This window comes from Eretmochelys imbricata, chromosome 10, assembly GCF_965152235.1.
Source record: "Eretmochelys imbricata isolate rEreImb1 chromosome 10, rEreImb1.hap1, whole genome shotgun sequence".
In the NCBI taxonomy this organism is placed as follows: Eukaryota; Metazoa; Chordata; order Testudines; family Cheloniidae; genus Eretmochelys; species Eretmochelys imbricata.
In genome coordinates, this window is record NC_135581.1 from 49,218,233 (window position 1) to 49,240,485 (window position 22,253).

A 22,253-nucleotide genomic window follows, 5' to 3' on the forward strand; every position below is an offset into this window, starting at 1 on the left:
TGTTGGGTGCCCTAGGGGTGGGTGTAGATTGGAGCCCAGGTGCTGTTTTTACTCAGATGAGTAACCCACCCACTTTGCAATGAAGTCATAAGCAAAAATCTGATACTCTGATAGTATTCTAATAGTCCTCCAGTGCCTTCCCACAATTCTCCCCATGTGCCCAGAAAGACAGACAAGTTCTCCAACAATTCAATAGGAAAGAATCATAAAGCTGGTCACCTTAATGCAGTACAAAGAACCAAGGAATATGCCCCAGAAGTCCTAGCAACACACATGGTGGAATGCAGCACTAGTGAGGACATAAAAAAACTGAGGAGTACTTGTGGCAACTTAGAGACTAACACATTTATTTGGGCATAAGCTTTATTTAGGCTATTTATGCCCAAATAAATGTGTTAGTCTCTAAGGTGCCACAAGTACTCCTCAGTTTTTTTTGCTGATACAGACTAACACGGCTGCTACTCTGAAACCAAGTGAGGACATAGTGACTTGGCTAAAGTTTTGCAGTGTGGCTGTTCAGACCCAGGCGCTCAGACCTGGGTGCTGATCACCTGGGTTAACTCTGCAATGAAGACAAACCCACAGAATCCCCACATTGGAGCGAGACAAGTGAGAGACTCAGATCCAGGCTAAGTCTCACATTTAAACACTCTGGCTATTTTACAGTTTTTTAAAAGGGTATCTTGATGGTCAAGGACAACAAGAAAAGACCTGAAAAATTCCCAAGCTCTACAGTAACTGACTTAGTAAGGCAATATTATTTAAAAAAGAGGGGCAGCAGGATGCAAGGTTCACTACCAAACAGGTGCTTGAAGGAACAGTTACAATCAGTGTGGAAAAGTTGGATTATTTTGAATGCTAAGAAGGCCATTTGTTGCGCATATACTGATCCTGCATCTTGGCAACAAATCCAGCAAATCCTGCATCTTGGCAGACTAGATGATCCTTGCAGTCCCTTCTAACCCTATGATTCCTTTAAGTAAGTATTCAGTTAATTCCCTAATCAGCAGATCAATGTAAGTTCTAGGTGAAATGGACACTTCAAATCAATCTAATTTCCACCTGGAATGGAAATTATGCTTTCAAGATTTCCACACAAAAATTCTGTGTATATATAGTATATGTAAGGGTAGAAGGTGGTGAGAGGGAAGTAAAGGCGTCAGTATCTTCTCTCTATTTCCTATCCTGTGTTTTTCTACCTCTGGAAATCCATTTTATTTCCTCCTTTCTTAACTGTGTCCTTCCTAATGATCTCAATAAGGGATTGGAGTGAGGGACCCTCTTCTTTTGAATGTAACTAAAAATACGAAGTTTGGGTTTCTAGCTAAATATAAACCTGTTATGGGAAAAGGCAAGTGCATCTTATTCATGTAAGAGAAAGAGGCTCAATCAGGAAGGCAGAAGTCCAATATTGGTTCCTACTATTATGGGAATTCTTTATATCAAACACCATTCTTAAGTGTGAAAATCTCCCATATAAAAAAGAAAAAATGACTGCAGTAAAGATCTGAAAGCCCCTAAAATACGAAATGCTTAGGATACATTGGTGGAGTAAAGTGAAGCATTTTAATCCTGAATGAAATGAACAGAGGGTCTGAATTCTCCTTTCACCTGAGGAGATGATCCATCCAAATCAAGGTTGGGGTTCTTAAATGAAGCACTGTGAGACAGTGCAAGCAGAGGTGGATTTACAGTAAATCACAGGGTGCCCTGGCATGGGGCCCCCCCAATGACAGGGGGCCCCAGGGCCAGGCAGCTGCGGGGGCAGAAGCTTGGTCCTGCCGGCTCCTGCTGCAGGCGCTGCACCACCAGCAGCCAAGCCCCCCCCCCCCCCCGCAATTGTGCGTTCCCATCCCTCCAAGCACTTCCCCCATTGCCAAACAGCTGTTTGCCCGCACTCAGATCACTCCGGGAGGGAGGGGGAGGAGCGGGCCACAGACTGACTGGGGGGGGAGGGGGAGGCGGAGAAGAGGTGAGGGTGGAGCCTTGGAGAAGGGGATGGAATTGGGGCAGGGAGCAGCAAAGGCAGAGCCCCATGCTCTCCCCCTACACATACCCTCCCCAGCCCCCTGCCGTGAGCCGCTCAGGGAAGGGGGCTGGGGACACCCCCAAGACCCCAGCCCACACCCCCTGCCCTGACTCCTGCACCCCCTCACACGCCCTGCTCTCCCTGACTGCTGCACCCCAACACCCCCTGCCTCCTGACTCCTCCACCCCCCTACCCCTAGCCCCTTCCCTCCCTGACTCCTGCACCCCTCCACCCTCCCCACATCCCCACCTGCACCCCTCACACCAAATGGGAGCTGCCCCAGGTAAGCGTTCCACGCCCCTGCCCCAGCCCTGAGTCCCCTCCCACACCCTAACTCCTGGCCAGACCCTGCACCCCAACCCCAAGTCTGCTCCTGCACCCGAACTTTCTCCCAGACCCTGCACCCCCAGCCCCCTCCTGCACCCTAAGTCCTAGCCAGATCCCACATCCCAATTTTTTTTACATTTTTTTTTTTTATAAAGTGCTCTTATCCAAAGCACTTTATAATAGTTAGCTAACAGTACAAACAATATTCGGAAAGATCATTAAGTGGTCCACCGAGACCCTCCGCAATTTTCAAGTGGTCTGTGGAAAAATAAGTTAGACTACAAAAACAATCAAGGTACCTCACTTTATTTTCATTTACTTCCTATTACTTATAGGAGGAGGAGGAAGAAAAAAGAATGAAAAACAGAGGTAGGGGGGAGATAAGAGAGAATGTTCTTTTTCTTGGCTGGGTCCCAGGGAGGGGCCCCAAAAATGAAGCTGAGCAGAGGGCCCCACTAACTCTAAATCCACCACTGAATGCAAGAGCCAATTAAATTGGAGACTGAATTCTTCTTTGATCCCTTTGGTGAGTTGGTTAAGCACAGTAGCTAAATGTAATCCTGGCCCTACACCATGTACTAGATGCTCTGAATGGAGCAAGTTAATAAACTATAATGAAGAAGTTTTGCTTTGTGTTACATACAGCTATTAAGCTTGCAACCTCCTTCAGTGCTGTCAATCTTATCTTAGATGAGCCCTGAAATCATCTAATAGAAAAGAGTATTTAGAAAACTAGAGCAAACTTTGCACATAAATATTTTAAAATTATATATATGAAAAAGTTGTGTATGTCTTCTTTGAAGCACAGAAAGCACTCTGTGTTTTGCAGACGGTCTCTCCAACAGCTTTCCCAGAGGTCAAGGGCCTCTTCAGAATCCCAGCCTCAACAATCAGGTGGCACTCACCAATCCACACATGCCTTGAGATACTATATACTGTCTTCTGGTGTACAAACCATCACAAAGTGCTTTTCTGTCCATCATGCCCAGCATGACCCTTCTGACTAGGTTACTCTCTATATCTGGACCCAGTCAGCAGCATCAGAGCTTCAGCTTGCTTTCAAACTGTGGGGAATCAGCCGGACATCAAACTTAACAACATACAAGCAGACCACATAAACACAGGAAGCTAGCAGAACACACACTTCTTTCTTCTTTAAAGTTTGTTATAGTTAACCCATATGGTTTTGATACTAATTCCTTCAGTCAGTGTACAGGCAGGCCCCAAAGAAAGAAAAAGGTCAAATACTAGTGAATATGCAACAGCTTCTAAACTGTTTCAATAGACAGGAAAAAAAATGCAGTTCCCAACACAATGGCTGAAAAGAGATGAGAATCTGCATAGGATGGTAGGTCAGGGGTGATTTGTCAGCATTGGGGCTTTCGAGCCATTTCCTGCCATTAGCCCTTCAGTTGTGGTCTCTGTGCCCGAAAGCATTCAAGCCCTCAGCCCCCGTGTTATGGTCAGTCAGCCTCAAAGTGGCAGAGCAGCAAGACTCATTTAAAAAATGTAAAAAATTATATTTTGGGAGGGCGAAGTTATTGTATCCAGTTATTGAACAATGTGGGGACAAACTGACAAGGGGGGGGAGGGAAGAGAGAGAAGGGAATCTAATAGTCTAGTCACAGACCTATCTGTCCTGTGACAATACTTGTACAGCTTTGCAAGTGTGAATTCTGACCAAAGCATTTATTTACACGATTAAAGTCATACCACTGTGTCTGAGGTATGAACACAGATTTAAAACAACACTGTCAGCTTCTTGGAGTTTTTTTTATGGCCTACTGTTTGGCTGAAAAAACAATATAAAGGACATTACTATAGTTAGCTCCACAAGAACCCACTTAAACTCAGCTTCACTTCTTTATAGCCTTGACTACCCCAGAGACATTTTTAAAAAATTTCCCACTATTGCTAACACTGTTTCAGCTCCACCTGAATTATCAGTGTTCAGAGCCCCATTGGAGGGATACTACTGCCATTTTAAGCACAATATTGATTAGAGCTGCCCTGGGCTACAGTAAACAATGTGATGCTTAAAAAGCCACCTGAATATCAATGATAGGTCTCTCAACATCACCAACACTGTTGAAACTGAGCCAGTATAAGCAATAGTGAGACATTTTTGAAAAACATTTCACTACTACATGCAGGAAATGCCATGGTACCTCTTCCACCAATTTCTAGGATGTACATTTGCGTCCGTCATGGACAGAAGAAGAGTCCTACAGATATTAGTAAAGAGTAGGGTTGCCAACTCTGACTGAAGCTATTCTGGGAGACTGTTTTTCCCAACATGACATAATGTCATTTTCTTAAAATAGCCTATTAAAATCTTCTGGATTGCTTTTAATAGTCACTGGGAGATGGATGCCGATTCCAGGAGACTCCAGGACAATCCTGGAGGGTTGGCACCCTACTAAAGAGGCTTCTCTTAATAGGTGTATCACCTATTACAGGTTTCAGAGTAACAGCCGTGTTAATCTGTATTCGCAAAAAGAAAAGGAGTTCTTGTGGCACCTTAGAGACTAACCAATTTATTTGAGCATGAGCTTTCGTGAGCTACAGCTCACTTCATCAGATGCATACCGTGGAAACTGCAGCAGACTTTATATATACACAGAGAATATGAAACAATACCTCCTCCCACCCCACTGTCCTGCTGGTAACCTGGATTTGTGCTGGAAATGGCCTAACCTGATGCTCACTTTAGATAAGCTATTACCAGCAGGACAGTGGGGTGGGAGGAGGTATTGTTTCATATTCTCTGTGTATATATAAAGTCTGCTGCAGTTTCCACGGTATGCATCTGATGAAGTGAGCTGTAGCTCACGAAAGCTCATGCTCAAATAAATTGGTTAGTCTCTAAGGTGCCACAAGGACTCCTTTTCTTTTCACCTATTACAGGATCTCTTTGGTGTGTTACCAGGAGATGGAGTTGAATGGGAGAGAAACAGAATTGTGTATGAGAGTAGTAAGGGGAGGGAAGCTAGCGATGGGGAAGAGGAAGGTCCCTTTCACACCCAACAACATAAAAGAATAAATGTAGAGTCTTTTTCTGTCACTGGAGAAGTAAACTCTTGGCATTTTGTGGTGCTGCAGTCCTCCATCTACCCAACACGTCATTTACAGCTACTAAGTGTTGTGCCATCCATGTGTGGGGCTTTATGCAAGTTATTTGATGGGTCAATTTGCAGGTTTTTAAAATAATTTGCATAGAACCATAAGCTTCAGTTCATGATAAACATAGTAGCCTTCCCTGAGCAGTGTGAGGGTAGGACTTGGAGTTGCAAAACTTGTTAGCTATGGCTGGGATGGATGGGATCTGGATGGTGTCTGTGGCCACCATTTAGATGGATGATGAGTATCTGAGGAGGTGGGGAGCATGGACCAGTAATGGGGCCCTCACTTTCTGTCCCTGCCACTATCCCCTCTGCTTGTCGCTGCTGGTGTTGTCACCTGTTCTTCCAGTTGCTTCGGTCCAGCAGGAGCAGAAGCAAGGTAAGAGGCAAAAAGGCCTCCAGGTTACCTGCTTAGCAAGTACAATTGCAAACCATTCCTTCAACCCAGTCGGCTACAGGAAATCTCCACTGTGCTCCAGGAATGTATGAAAGAGCTGCCAGTCGTGTGAACCTTTGCAGCTGTAGCCACAAAGCCTTGCCAACATTGTGGTCTCATTTTACTAACCCTCTTCCCCAGAAAGTTGCTCTTTTAAACTTCCCTCTGTGTGTTTGACCTGGATTGGCTAGTAGTTAAGCCAGTTAGTTAGAATTTTCCATATCTGTTCAGCCAGACACTGAGGGTCAAAAGCCACCACCATGACAGTTAATGAGCTGCTTGTGCTCTTGTTACTATGGGTAGTAAAGAGCCACCAAAGGCACCCTGCAGTGCAGGTAACCGCACTACAATTTTTAACCAATGTTGTAACCAGTTAGTGGCATGGTAAGCTCCAAACGTGGTTTGTTGCCATATTCTGCATGGTCAATACTTGGTTAACGAATGTAGCAGCTGTGATAAATGAAGGGAGGTCGTAGCTCCCTTTTATGGACACCCAAACAGACAGTTAGCTATTAAACTCCTGTTAGTAGCTGTTCTCTACTTGCTTTACCTGTAAATGGTTTAAAGTCCATAGGTAAAAGGAAGGGAATGGGCACCTGACCAAAAGAGCCAATGGGAAGGCTAGAACTTTTTAAAATTAGGAAAAAGCTTCCCCTTTGTCTGTCTGTGTTGTTCTCCCGGAGAGACAGATGGGCTGGAACTATGATGTAAAAAGCTTTGGGCCAGGTATGAAAAATCACCAGATCATACCTAGAAACTACTCATTTGAAACCCCAGATATGTAAGTAAATCAGGAAATGTCTAGGAAGACGTGGTTAGGTTTATCTCTTATTTCTTTATGGCTTGTGGACTCCTCTGTGCTAACCCCAAGTACTTTTGTTTTGCTTATAACCTTTAAGCTGGACCTCAAGAAGCTATCTTGATGCTTAATCCTTGTAATTTTTTTTTTAAAAATCTAGCAAAAAACCTAAGTTCAAGATGTATTTTCTTTCTTTTTGTTTTTAATAAAATTTACCTTTTTTAAGAACAGGATTGGATTTTTGTGTCCCTAAGAGGTTTGTGCATATGTTGTTTAATTAGCTGGTGGCAACAGCTGATTTCCTTTGTTTTCTTTCTCAGCTCTTCCCCAGGGGGTGGGGGTGGGCTTGAAGGTACCCCACAGGAAGGAATTCCCAAGTGCGCCATCCTGGGTTCTCAAACGGGTTTTTGTACTTGGCTGTTGGCAGCATCTACCCATCCAAGGTCAGAGAAAAGCTGTAACCTTGGAAGTTTAATACAAGCCTGGAGTGTCCAGTATTAATTTTTAGAATCTTTGAGGGCCCCCACCTTCTGCACTCAAAGTGCCAGACTGGGGAATCAGCCTTGACAGCAGCTAATAGTGTTCCACCCTTACTAGCATCCTGTGTTGTTAGCACATGGTCATCTTCCTTTGAAGAGTTCAGCCTACCTATTTATTGCAGAGCAGATGGTCCCTCCCATCCCCTAGCATGCCTACATACACAAACTGGCCAATTTTGCTTCCCCAGTTCTCCGGGCAGATGGAGATTTCAAGACACATTGCCACCATGTGCTGATGCCACCACTCTGTATACATATCCCCTTGCATTCTATCCACTGTGAAGGCTATGGGATAACTACTTGGATTTTCCCAGAATGCACTGTTAAGTGAAATGGTAGATGTGAATGCACAAGCAGTGTCAGCTGTGATGTACAAAGGCTGCAGTGTAAACACAACTCAAAACAATGTTTGTTGTAAACTGGGACAGATGAGGGAGTATCAGGAACAAGTTACAAAACCACCACAGTACTTGCAGTGTGGATAGGGCTTCTATGTTTAAAGATTAGTGTGCACACTGAACAAAAGCAATACAATAGAAAATGCACACAAAATGTAACTGAGGATATTGTCAACTCATTTGAAATTTTGTTTTTTAAATCCTTGGGAGAAGTTAAACGTCCACCTATGCAACAACAACAGCTTTTACATACATGCGTTTTCCTTTCTCTCCCCCAAAACACTACTTCTAGAATTAAAATTGGAAGTAATGTTGGCACCTGAAAAAACCCAGACTTTGCATTTTTAATCTGAATGCAGACAAAAATACTTTCCCTTCTTATTGGGCTATTTAGCAAGTTTTAAATTGTTTGTGTTACTTTGAAAAAAATTTACTCCACCAGCTACTTTGATATCCCTGCAGTAGCCAGAACTTTGCATTTGCTATGGCGGATTATGTCTCAGAAAGACCAGCTGGGCCCTCTGCCATAAATCTTTCCAACTATCCAAAACAGACCCTCCAGATCTTTTTCCATGACCCCACTCTTAGATATTATTTTTCACCACCACTTCCCCTCAATACCCAGATTTTTCCCCTACAGCAACTCTCAACCCAGAGAATGGCCCCTCACTTGAGACTGTGTTGGACTACATTTATATCTAATTCACTCCCAGCTCTATACTCACATTACACATTTTTTATCCCAATTGGTATTTAAAAAAAAAAAAAAACACACAAAATCCTGTATCTGTTGGAAAAATATCAGTAGTGCAACAGTGGCCTCATCTCTGTTCTGAATTATGCTATTTTACTTCCATATGTTAAATATCTGATGTTTAGTATCCCCTTTACTATCCCTAAATGTATGGCAATTTATGTTGCATTCTGAGCAGAGAATTATTGTATAATGGAGTAGCAAAGGGCTAGGTCTATTACTGTTGAGCTTTGGGAAGCTATACAGAAAAATGTTAGTGCCACCTTGAGTTCTTTCTGTCTGAAATTGTTCAGAATAAGACACTAAATTAATCCACAGGACACTGGCAGCAGAGTGTGATTGAGATTTAGTCAACAGACTAATCATTTTCAATTCTGCAATAAACACCCTTTCAGGCAGACACACCGGCTCAACAGGGGAGACATCTGCACTTTTCTGAAGCAGTAAGACCCCTGATAGATAGGATTCAAGCCCTAGGGAAAGGAGATGTTTTCACTGTCTTCGTCCCTTGAGGTACCCCAAGGGAAGGGTTTTAATTGGTGGTCAGGACAAGGTGGAGAACAATGGAAAGATGAGATATGGACAGAACTGTAGTGTTGTGCAGAGTCTTAGAATTAGAACAATGGTATAGCTGCCACATTCCTGGTTGTGCCAGGATAGTACAAGGTATTGAACACCCATCCTGTGACACCAGAATCCCAGCCAATATCCTCAGATTGAGGCAGCTGGTAGGCTCTTTGCTGTGTCCCAAAGGTGGTCCAGCCACCCCACCCATTGCTGCAGGACTGGCTTTCACCATAATCCAGAACCACTAATTCTTTAACTGGGCAGGAAAAGTGAGACAAGGAGCACAATGGCCTAGGTGCTGTTAGCTGTTTTCTAGAAGAGGAGGGAGGAGAGCAGATATTTATTTAGAGAATTGTGTGCGTGGGAGTGTGGGGATTGATTGATTTGAGAGGAAGTAGCTGTTTTGGAAAGACATTTAATTGATGTATATGGATTAGTTATAAAAGAATTAGTTTTAAAATGCCTAGAAGCCACAGAATAAGAGTCAAAATCCAGCAGGGTGGATTTGTACTTTCATCGTTCCAAGATACATCAGTTGAGAATCATGCAGTTTACTATATGGAGTCTTCTGAACAAAAGCTTTAAGAGTGTAGTCTAGTCTTTACTGCATTGGTACTAATGTCCACTTTTTACAAAGTGGAGATCATGATGGCAGGGTGGCTTGGCCAAACCTGAGTGGTGCTGTGACCCTGCGTGCCACGTCATAACACCACTCACTCAAAATTGGGCCAGCCGCCCCTCCATCATGATTTGATCAAGTGGCACCGTGATCCAGTGTGGCAAGTCCCAATTCCCCGAGCTGCACCCTATCACATGGAACAGGAAATGCCACTGCAGGGTAAGTGTAGGAACAAGCTCACTCTCCAACCCAGGCCCCCCCATTCCACACTGGGCAGGGAGAAGTGTATGTTTGCCTGTTTTTGCCCCCTTGCTTTCACGATTTGTGTGTGTGCACCAGTGAACCCATGCGAAAGCTGCTCCTGCTTATATGTCTACATTTGCATGTGCAATAACAATCATGTGCACAAATCCCCTAGGCAGCCTCAAATCCGCAATTTAGTTGGAGAATGGTCCCTTTCAACATTTTTACCTTAGCAATCATACAAGGAGTTTGAACTTTATGCAAGAGGAGACAGGAAGATAGTTAAGGGTCTTTTATTATGGAGGGGAGGGAGTAAGGAAGGCAAACAGGGTGAAATGGCAGGAACAGAAAACGTTAGCTAGTCAGAGTTGGCCATAGTGAAGAGAGTTATAGTGAAGATGTGGAGCTGTGTTGAAATGGGAAAGGGACTTATTCCGTAATTATTTAGTGTAAGTTGTTAAAAATTTTAATCCAAACAGCTCTTAAAGCTGTCTTCAGTGTGACCCTGACAGTATTATCACTGCAGTGTACCAAAACAAATGTGTGGTGTTCGTGTTTAAGTAGCCCATAGTACATTTCATAACATATGCTGTATACTCTCCCAAGGCTCCAAAGAGCTGACTGCCAGTTGTTTTGAATATTTTTTATTCTCTACCTCCCAAACCCCATCTCGGACTGTATTTCTTACTAGGGAAGAGAGGAAGAGGCCTGGTGGCTTTCAAGGCGCTACAGCATTCCTGGTAGTTTTGTATTTAAAACACTTAGCCAGGCATTTGTACTTCACATTCACCAAGAACTTTACAATCATGTATATAACTTTTTGACATTGTTACTGAATAAAGGAGGGAAGAACTAACTGCATCTGCCAATCCTGTGAACGTCTGAGAGAGCTGCTGTCTCGCTTGATGGACAGGATGAAAAGGGAGAGAGATGAAGAATAAAGGAAATGAATGGCCCTCAAGAGACAGAGTTCAGCTATATTTTCCTGCTTCCTTTCTCTTTACTCTATCTTTGTCTCAGCATTAATTGTTGTAATGGCAGTCCGTAGTTTGAATAAAAGAAGGTTCTCTAATAAAAATCTGGAAAGATCACCTACTTAGAGAAAAGAATGGAAGCTTTAATAAGTTGTGCTTAGGTACAATGAAAATCACTATATGATCCAAATTCTGATCTAGAATAAACTGCAGCGAGTCACCCCAGTGTAGTAGAGGTGAGAGTCGGGAGAGGAGGCAAGAGTGAATGATGGCATGAACTGCACGGGATGACTGACTTTTCCACCACAGCAGTATTGTGGTATTTTGTTTCATAGACTCATAGTTCCACCATTCCTATGAGGCAGTAACATACAGCTTCAGGCCAAATGATAATTTTTTAAAGCAGATTTTTCTAGGTCTGTTTAGTACGAAACTCTTAAGTCATTGGATATATCTATTTGAAGTAAATAAACATTAAATCGGTTAGAGCCAATTTGTCTACAAGTAAGTAAAAATTATTTAATTTAAAGACAGGAGTGCAGCCAGGTCTTAGAGTGCAGCCAACCACACTAATCCATCCAGCAGACAATCTGGATAGAGCACACTATATATCCCTTTTTATGAATAAATGGAGATAGAACCTGCAAGTGAGAAAATATGTCCAATGCCAGGACTAAATGTCTCAGTGGCATTAGCCAGGATCTGTTGCTGTTGCCTAAGGCTAGGTGTGGGATAGGAAAAAAATAAATAAACAATACCATGGCCTCATATGTTCATTGACTCAAAATCATACTCAATACATCAAAGAAAAACATAATCTGAGCAAGCAAGAGCCCCCAGTGCAAGAAAAAGATGACTCATTTTAATTAGAAGACTAAGTTCAAATATGAAATTGCCTTATTGTTGGAAATTAAACTCTCCGCCTGTGAACACAGCTGAACACCACAAATGAACATTAGGTATCGCTTTGCCAGATCTGACCTCAAAAGCCCTTTTGGTGGATATAAGGTTGCTGACTTCCTAATCGCACAAAACCGAATACCCTTGCCCCCCCAAGGCCTCACTGCTGCCCTCCCTTCTCTGAGGCCCCATCCCTGCCCCCACTTCTCTGAGGCTCTGCCCCCCACTCACTCTATCCCCCCTCCCTCTGTCGCTCACTCTCCCCCATCTTCACTCACTTGTTCATTTTCACTAGGCTGGGGCAGGAGGTTGGGGTGTTGGAGGAGGTGAGTGTCCAGCTGGGGGTGCAGGTTCCAGAGTGGGGCCAGAAATGAGGGGTACAAGGTGCAGGAAGTGGCTCTAGGCTGGGGCCGAGGGGTTTGAAGTTCGGGAGGGGGTTCCGAGCTGGGGCAAGGGTTTGGGGTGGGGGCTCTGGGCAGGAGTTTGGGTGCTGGAGGAGGTTCGAGGTGTGGGGTTCCAGGAGGCGCTTACCTCAGGTGGCTCCTGGGAAGCGACCAGCATGTCCCTCTGGCTCCTAGGTGGAGGTGTGGCCAGGGGGTCTACATGCTGCCACAGGCGCCTCCCCGGCAGTTCCCATTGGCCATGGTTCCTGGTCAATGGGAGCTTCGGAGCCAGCACTCGGGGTGGGGGCAGCGCGCGGAGCCCCATGGCTGCCCCTCCTGCCTAGGAGCCGGAGGGACATGCCGGCTGCTTCCTGGGAGCTGTGCGGAGCCAGGTAGGAAGCCTGCCAGCCCCGCACCAACCAGACTTTTAACATCTCAGTCAGTGGTGCTAACCAGAGCCGCCAGGGTCCTTTTTCAACCAGGTGTTCTGGTCGAAAACCGAACACTTGGCAACCCTAGGTGGATAGAGAGGAATTTCCTTCCACACTTTCTGTCTCTGAAGTGTCTTTTCTCTGTCCTTGCCAGACCAACCAGCTCTCAAAGGCACTGCACAGAAGAGAATGGGTAAAGAAAGATGCTCTTCTCTCTGAGGAGAGCACAGTGCACTTGAGTTTATAAGTAAATCAAAACTACAGACATTTCACAACATAAAAAACAAAGTAAACTGTAAATGAAAATCAAAGGATCTTTATTTCAGCACAGACAAAGCAGAAATATCATGATTCCCTCTGCCAGCATTTTCTATTAAGTTATAATAGAAAGCAAGCAGAAGTAAACAGGTATATTTCCAATTGAACCACTCTGCTCTGATCCAAATGAGAAAATGCAGACTCCTCTACAAGTAACATATTGCTCCAATTTGATGGAGGAAAAGCAGGTTGACCAGCATACTTGACTGTATATACTATTTGATTTGTTAATACACAGCACTTTAGAGAGAAATCCTAAGGATTCTAGAAGATCAGCAAGAAAGCCTATACAAGTGAAGGTCCCTTTGCCCAACCCTAACAATGAATGTAGCAATAAGAGTAGTTATTGCTGCTGGCCAAGAAGATCATACCAAAGCACACAAAGATCAAAACCAGGACCTTTCTGAAAAAAGCAAAACCCAGAAGAGGCTCTAACAGTGTGTTTCGAAGTAGCTTGATTGCAGCATGAGAAGGGGGGAAATGTAAACCTTAGAGTTCTATAGTTAGGGCTTGTCCACACTATGCAGTTTTTAGCGACAAGGCTGTGTCGACACAGCCTTGTTGCTAAAAGTCAGTGAGCGTGAACACACTTTTGCCAACAAAATACTTCCAGCCCCGTGAGCGGCATAAGCTTTGTCGGCAGGAGAGCGCTCCTCCCAACAAAGTCGCAAACTTTTGTCTTTCGCTTTTTTTTTTTTATTTTTTTTTATTTTATTAAAAGTACCCCAAAAGACAAATGTTTTGGAGACAACTGTGCAGTGTAGACATACCCTTAGTTATTTGGTTCCCTGCATGAAACTCAAACAATGCTATTAATACTCAGGCCTTCAGTAACAATTGCTAATTAAACATCTATAGAATGTTTGAAATGGATTTCTAAAGTTTTCAGATCCACAGATTCTTACTCCCATTTATAAATTTATTCTGTGATTATAGAATGTGCCCTAACATCTCAGGGATGTACAAAATCTAACACTATACATTGTTTTTGCCCATTTCTCTGTCACATAAAAAAGCCACAAAGGATATTCCCCAAAACAAAACACAGTTCCTCACTCAGCTTTCCCATTTCAGACCTGTCAGAGAGAAGATTTAGCACCTTGTCCTAAAGGTCAATAAAGTCAAGTTCTTTCAGACCAATGCGGGGGGGCGGAGGGGGGAGGAGAGCAAAGTCCAGAATTGAAAACCATCCATTGATAATGGCCTGATATCAACCCCCAGACACTTAAATTTAGTGACTATTAGCTGGCTGTTGACAGGAACCAAGATCTAGAAGACCTGGGTTCTGTTCTTGAGCCTGCCACTGACTTCCACTGTGACTGTAGGAATGTCATTTAACTTCTTCCTGCCCCAGTTTCCATTTAAAATGGGGATACTATTACTTATACACCTTTGCAAATACTTTCATTTGAGGAGCTCTTATTACTAATTATTATCAGCATTCATGCCAGCTAACCATAAGTAGCACAATAGGAAAAGAGGTGATTTTGCAAATAACCTAAATCTAAGCCAAAAGCTAAGCATAATAAGCCTTTATGATATGTACTCACCTTTGTACTCACCTTTCTATCTCTGATTAGAAAAACATACAAGTAATAGGAATGATTGTTATGGATCATTGTCAACACTTTGAATTATATCTGGAAGCAAGTGCAGTTTTCAAAGAATTGACAAAATATGTGAAGCAGTAACAGCTGCTTGAGACAGGGGGGCATCCACTTCTCCACCAGCTGTAGTTTTAAGTAGCCTTCAATGGTAGTCTCACATAAAGAAGATTACAGTAATGTAGCCTAAAAGTATCCAGTTACTTTGGTAAGGTCTAGTTCAAAATGACAAGGTCAAAACATCTAGCCACAAGACGACGAAAAAGGCATTCATGGGCCACCTAATATTCCTAGGTTGAAGAACTTCTCCAAATTGTGAGCATCTGAGATCAGGTCTACACTACAGACCTATATCAGTATAGGTCATTCAGGGGTGTGAAAAATCCATACCTTTGAGCAACTTAGTTATATCAGACTAACTCCGCATGTAGACAGCGCTATGTCAACAGGAGAGCTTCTCCTGTCGGCATAGGAGTGTCTTCACTTAAAACAGTGCATCAGTGCAGCTGTAGCGCTTAAGTGTTAGACAAAGAGTGGACCAAACTTCAATAACAGAGGCAAGAACCACATCTGCTATACATTCAATAGACTTCCTGATCAATTTCTAAAGGATTTTAGAAAAGCTCTACCACACCCAAAATTCTGCTTGTCATTAATCAGTCAATTTTTTTTAAACAGCTGAGTAAAACACTATTAATTTGGGGAGGGGGTTAAATATCATCATGGTCAGGGAAAGCAGTAGATTTTGTGTTTGGCGTAGTATATTTTCACAATAATTTAGTAAAGCTATTGTAAATTACACTCCTTTTCTACCAGATACCTGGATCAACCTGCCAAGTGGAAACTTCCTGCATAAAATTGTGAATTTCAGTCTTCCATGCATGCTTAAGAATTCAGATGGTATACATTACTGGAGAATAAAAGAATATTGTGCTTATCCTTCACCAAATAGTTAAGATTTTTCAAGATTCACCAGGACTTGGATATTCCACTAAACAAAACCTCAAATAATACTTTACACTATTATTGAACCTTTCATCCAAGATACTAAATTGTTTTACAAACATTAATTAAGCCCTAAAATATCTCTATGAGATGGGGGAGGGAGGACAGTATTATCATTGCAGGAAACAGAGGAAGGAGATGTAAGTCATTTGCCTAAGGTCACACAGCAAGCCAGGTGTAGAGTCAAAGGGGAAAAAAAATCCAGGTTTTCTACTCCTTTAGTGTAATGAAATCCAAAGTTAAATATATTAGTGCTATTGCCAAAATCATTTGCTTAAGTTTTTCTTTTATTAACTTGACTTCTGATTTCTTAGGAATTTCTCTTAGGAGTCAAATTTGACTCCTGTTCTAAACATGTGACCTTCTCTATTTTTAAATTGTATATTATCATATAAAAGAGAGATCTTAAATGTTCTCCTGCAGCCACTCAGATTCTTTACTGAGTACAAAGGATCCTCATTTTGCTTTTTACAAAAATAAAACATCTTGATCACAAACAGATCTTTGTAAACTATGATTAATTTTGAGTGATCAGAGAAGTCACCTGATATTGTTAGTTCCCCAGCTGAATAAATGCACAGCCATTTTTAGTCAAATTTAGATTCAGTTTCTGTGAGCATTTGTGCCAGTAAGAGTCATTTCAATGCTTGTGGAATGCAAAAACAAAAGGCCATGGGCATAGCAATTTATTAAAAAATGTACATGAACAGTCTCTAAAGTTTTTTTTATGCTGTTTGCCCAGTTCTAAACTTACCAGCATCATACAAGCGTAGCAAGGATTAATTAAATGTTTGCAAAGTGCTTTGGTGACTTGAAATGCTATGTAAGTTTTAGGAACAAACAACAGCAATTCAGAATGTTGGGGAATCCTGACTGGTTAATGAAGTAATGAGTTATACATCTGAAGAGAAAATAATTTAAAAAGAAACACACCTGCCCAGACTGAAGTTTAAAGTGCTTTTAAAATAATAATTTGTAGGTCTTTCCCCCCCATAAAGCTATACTCGGATTTCCACAAAAACTTCTGTGGCAGGAGTAAGCTCCCAACTCACTTGGATTCTATGAATAGAAACTCTTAATGGTGATAGCTGGAGAAGGCAGAAGGTGATTTCTCATACACATACCCATCAAGACAAGTCATTAGTGATCATTTTACCAAAGAGGGATGAATACTTTGGATGAGAGACCAGAGACTAGTATGTGAAAAAGCAATGGCTATGCAAAGGGTGATTCACCACTGGCTTCATGACCCAACATAAAAGCATCTCCCCTGACCACAAAAAGCAGCCAAGACAGCTTGTAACTAGATATTTTAATGCACTGGTATGGGTATCAGGGCAAAAGGTTAGAGGAAATGAAATGTGGGAAGAGTCAGATTCTCACACTAAGTAAGCTACTCATTCTATTAGATGTCAGAAACTATTCATCTTTAAGAAATAAGCAATGCCAGTTTCCACATACATTCTTTTTTCTTGTGTCTACTGTTGCTCCTGTGCTAGTCCAACATAGCGAAAGCTACTGAGGGTGCTTGAGTCTATATGAACAAGACAGACCGATTTTGAGAGAGGTTAGGCATGCAATAACCACAATACAAGTGCAAGATGACTGTACATAAATACATATTTCCTATGTACATGTGTATTTATCCTATCTGCATATACAGACCACTTATATTTGGTGTTAAATATGGATTTAGGAGCCTAATTTTAAGCATTCAGGTTTGAACATTTTGGCCTATTAATTAGTAAAAATTCTAATAATACTTTGCACTTTTGTAGTACTCTCTATTTGACAATCTCAAGCCTACAAATAACAATGTATTAAGTCTCTATTTTAAACAGCTGTATGTAAGTATTATCCTTATTTTCCTCCACATGTGTGAAAAGGCAGAGGTGCAAAGTGACTTCTCTATGATCACACAGGAAGTTTGTGGCAGAGTTGGGAATGGAACCCAAATTTCTTAATATATAATCACAGGCTTTAAACACAAAACTATCCTTCATCCTTTTGATGTGAACACCTGCTCAAGCGCTAGAGTGAGGTCATCAACTCATTTCATACATATCACCTAACAGCCAGGGCTTTGTAACAAACTTTTGATCACTACCCTGTTTCAAGTGCATGGGACTGAAATAGTGATGATGACCTGGTGCAAGAGACATTACGCCATTCTTAGAGCAATTAATACAGAAAGAAGCTGGACCTAAAATAGTAAGACCCGTAACAAAAAAACTACTAACACTGTGATTTACAGAAACTTCTGCTAGAGTCTGGGAATATGGAAATGAGGAATTTGAGACCTTTGTATAGAAAAAAGATTAGGAAATAAATTTCACCCACAGTGGTCTAATAAGAGAGAGTCTGTTGTCTTGAGGGAAATTGTAGGTGTAGGCAAAGGTATGTAGATGAGCCTGGGATGTGGGGGAAGCCATCGGCACACAACTGTGTGTGCGTGTGCGTGTGCGTGTGCGGGTGCGGGTGCGGGTGCGGGTGCGGGTGCGTGTACGCGCGCATGCGCTCTCCAAGATTTCTTGGCTGTAGAATATTTGCCTAGGAATCTGTTTTTCCCTTCCTGACTTCCCGAGTTTCCCAAACAGGCAAAAAAACAAATTGTTACAACTCCAAGGCAGTTGGAGTCAACATCAAGTTGTAAAAATAGTAAGGATTCATTTTTTATTAAAAGAACTTTACCAGCAATAAGTAATTCGTTTATAGACTTCCTGAGGTGAAATCTGACCTTCTGATGAAAGAGGCTTGGTTTTCCAAGTCTTTATTGGCTCCCACCACAGCAGACTCCCACCCTGGAACTGTTTCCTGACCTTTGGAAAGGGTCATCCATATTTAACTGAAAGGAAAAAAAAAGTGCACTGCATTCTAATACTCTGTGGTAACATGTTTCAGAGTAACAGCCGTGTTAGTCTGTATTCGCAAAAAGAAAAGGAGTACTTGTGGCACCTTAGAGATGCATACTGTGCATCCGATGAAGTGAGCTGTAGCTCACGAAAGCTTATGCTCAAATAAATTGGTTAGTCTCTAAGGTGCCACAAGTCCTCCTTTTCTTTTTGTGGTAACATGGTCTCTCTCTTTTAAAAATAAAATTGGTGAGTTCAGTCCACATTCAAAATGAACTTTTTCTTTCTCATGATAAAACATCCTTTAAAAATACCCTTGCTTGGTTATATCAAATCATTCACATTGATGAAAGGAGACTAGCTATCTCCCTTCTACTGCAGGATAATTGCAGCAGTTTGTGCTTATACAAGATGGGGGGGGTGTTTGGCTGGGGGCAGGGGGGAGAACAGTATTAAAAAGCTGTAGAGAATTTTGTGTGACTCCTCTACCTAAATATTGCACCCAGATAATATATAGTATCCCTCACCCATAACCTCATGCCAAATATAAACTTTCCTGAGCCAATGCCCTGGAAAAATATGTACTTTTAAATTATGACCACCCCAATGTCCAAAGAGAGCAAGCACATTGGCTACTTGGGTATCTGTTCAAATAGGAAAAGGAGAGACTATTATTTGAATATATACTCAGCAGGGTCATTATTAAATTTCTGAAAAACCTCAAAACAAGAAAAATAAAGAACTGAATCAATTATTTAAATTACAAACATTTTTCTGTGTTGCAGAGGATTTATTTTTAGGGCTGTCGATTAATTGCAGTTAATTCATGCGATTAACTAAAAAAATTAATTGCGATAAAAAAATTGATCATGATTAATAGCAGTCTTAATCACAGTGTTAAACAATAGAATACGAATTGAAATTTATTAAATATTTTTGGATGTTTTTTCTACATTTTCAAATATATTGATTTCAATTCCAACACAGAATACAAAGTGTTACACTGCTCACTTTATATTGTTTTTTATTACAAATTTTGCACTGTAAAAATGACAAAAAAGAAATAGCAAAAAGAAAAGGAGTACTTGTGGCACATTAGAGACTAACCAATTTATTTGAGTATAAGCTTTCGTGAGCTACAGCTCACTTCATCGGATGCATTCAGTAGAAAATACAGTGAGGAGATTTATATACACACAGAACATGAAAAAAATGGGTGTTATACACACTGTAAGGAGAGTGATCACTTAAGATGAGCTATTACCAGCAGGAGAGCGGTGGGGGGGGGGGGAACCTTTTGTAGTGATAATCAAGGTGAGCCATTTCAAGCAGTTAACAAGAACATCTGAGGAACAGTGGGGGGTGGGGATGGGGGGAATAAACATGGGGAAACAGTTTTACTTTGTGTAATGATCCATCCACTCCCAGTCTCTATTCAAGCCTAAATTAATTGTATCCAGTTTGCAAATTAATTCCAATTCAGCAGTCTCTCGTTGGAGTCTGTTTCTGAAGTTTTTTTGTTGTAATATTGCGACTTTTAGGTCTGTAATCGAGTGACCAGAGAGACTGAAGTGTTCTCCGACTGGTTTATGAATGTTAAAATTCTTGACATCTGATTTGTGTCCATTTATTCTTTTACGTAGAGACTGTCCAGTTTGACCAATGTACATGGCAGAGGGGCATTGCTGGCACATGATGGCATATATCACATTGGTAGATGCGCAGGTGAATGAGCCTCTGATAGTGTGGCTGATGTGATTAGGCCCTATGATGGTGTCCCCTGAATAGATACGTGGACACAGTTGGCAACGGGCTTTGTTGCAAGGATAGCTTCCTGGGTTAGTGGTTCTGTTGTGTGGTGTGTGGTTGCTGGTCAATATTTGATTCAGGTTGGGGGGCTGTCTGTAGGCTAGGACTGGCCTGTCTCCCAAGATTTGAGAGAGTGATGGGTCATCCTTCAGGATAGGTTGTAGATCCTTGATGATGCGTTGGAGAGGTTTTAGCTGGGGGCTGAAGGTGATGGCTAGTGGCGTTCTGTTATTTTCTTTGTTGGGCCTGTCCTGTAGTAGGTGACTTCTGGGTACTCTTCTGGTTCTATCAATTTGTTTCTTCACTTCAGCAGGTGGGTATTGTAGTTGTATGAATACTTGATAGAGATCTTGTAGGTGTTTCTCTCTGTCTGAGAGGTTGGAGCAAATGCGGTTGTATTGTAGAGCTTGGCTGTAGACGATGGATCGTGTGGCGTGGTCTGGGTGAAAGCTGGAGGCATGTAGGTAGGAATAGAGGTCAGTAGGTTTCCGGTATAGGGTGGTGTTTATGTGACCATTACTTATTAGCACCGTAGTGTCCAGGAAGTGGATCTCTTGTGTGGACTGGTCCAGGCTGAGGTTGATGGTGGGATGGAAATTGTTTAAATCATGGTGGAATTCCTCAAGGGCTTCTTTTCCATGGGTCCAGATGATGAAGATGTCATCAATATAGTGCAAGTAGAGTAGGGGCGTTAGGGGACGAGAGCTGAGGAAGCGTTGTTCTAAGTCAGCCATAAAAATGTTGGCATACTGTGGGGCCATGCGGGTAACCATAGCAGTGCCGCTGATTTGAAGGTATACATTGTCCCCAAATGTGAAATAGTTATGGGTGAGGACAAAGTCACAAAGTTCAGCCACCAGGTTAGCCATGACATTATCGGGGATACTGTTCCTGATGGCTTTTAGTCCACCTTTATGTGGAATGTTGGTGTAGAGGGCTTCTACATCCATAGTGGCCAGGATGGTATTTTCAGGAAGATCACCGATGGATTGTAGTTTCCTCAGGAAGTCAGTGGTGTCTTGAAGATAGCTGGGAGTGCTGGTAGCGTAGGGCCTGAGGAGGAAGTCTACATAGCCAGACAATCCTGCTGTCAGGGTGCCAATGCCTGAGATGATGGGGCGCCCAGGATTTTCAGGTTTATGGATCTTGGGTAGCAGATAGAATACCCCTGGAACCCCGACCTGGGGTGTGTCTCTGTGGATTTGTTCTTGTGCTTTTTCAGGGAGTTTCTTGAGCAAATGGTATAGTTTCTTTTGGTAACCCTCAGTGGGATCAGAGGGTAATGACTTGTAGAAAGTGGTGTTGGAGAGCTGCCTAGCAGCCTCTTGTTCATATTCCGACCTATTCATGACGACGACAGCACCTCCTTTGTCAGCCTTTTTTATTATGATGTCAGCATTTTTCAATTCACCTCATACAAGTGCAATCTCTTTATCTTGAAAGTGCAATTTACAAATGTAGATTTTTTTTGTTACATAACTGCAGAGGCAGATTACGGTTTTGTGGTGCCCTGGGCCAGAGCAAGTGGGGGCCCCTCCCCACCTCTTCCTCTTGCAGTCCTCCCCCCACCTCTCTCCCTGGTGCTCCGGCTGGGGAATGGGGTTGGGGCACAAGGGCTTCTCCTGTGTGCCCGGCGCTCCTGCCAGGGAGCGGGTTTAAGATGCGGGGGCTTCTGAGGAGTGCTGGGTGGGCAGGCGGAGAGGGTCAGAGCAGCACCCATTTTTCAAGGGCCCTCCAGTTGGCCAGGGCCCCTGGGCACAGGACCCCTTGGCCCAGTCGCTAATCTGTTACTGCATAACTGTAAACAAACTTGTTTGTCTGAGTGATTGGTTGAACAGGAAGTAGGACTGAGTGGACTTGTAGGCTCTGAAATTTTAAGTTGTTTTATTTTTAAATGCAGGGGGTTTTTGTATGTAATTCTACATTTGTAAGTTCAACTTTCATGATAAAGAGATTGCACTACAGTACTTGTATTAGATTAATCGAAAGGTACTATTTATTTTGTTTTTTACAGTGCAAATATTTGTAATCAAAATAAATATAAAGTGAGCATTGTACACTTTGTATTCTGTACTGTAACTGAAATCAATATATTTTAAAATGTAGAAAACATCCAAAAATATTTAAATAAATGGTGTTCTATT

The 22,253-nt window shown here is 42.3% G+C and overlaps 1 protein-coding gene across 4 annotated transcripts in view; it reads right to left on the minus strand.

Annotated features, from left to right (window-relative positions):
- Positions 1 to 22,253, minus strand: part of HMG20A (high mobility group 20A) — a 71,033-nt gene that overhangs the window by 30,216 nt on the left and 18,564 nt on the right. The window contains exon 2 of one of the 4 annotated variants that reach the window (XM_077828533.1): positions 18,186 to 18,293. The exons of 2 other annotated variants lie outside the window; for them this stretch is intronic. In XM_077828533.1, coding sequence (XP_077684659.1) covers positions 18,186 to 18,283 — 98 coding nt within the window. In that variant the 5' untranslated portion in view covers positions 18,284 to 18,293. Of the gene's footprint in view, positions 1 to 18,139; positions 18,294 to 22,253 lie in introns of those variants that run through there. One more of the 4 variants, XM_077828536.1, reaches the window with a different exon arrangement.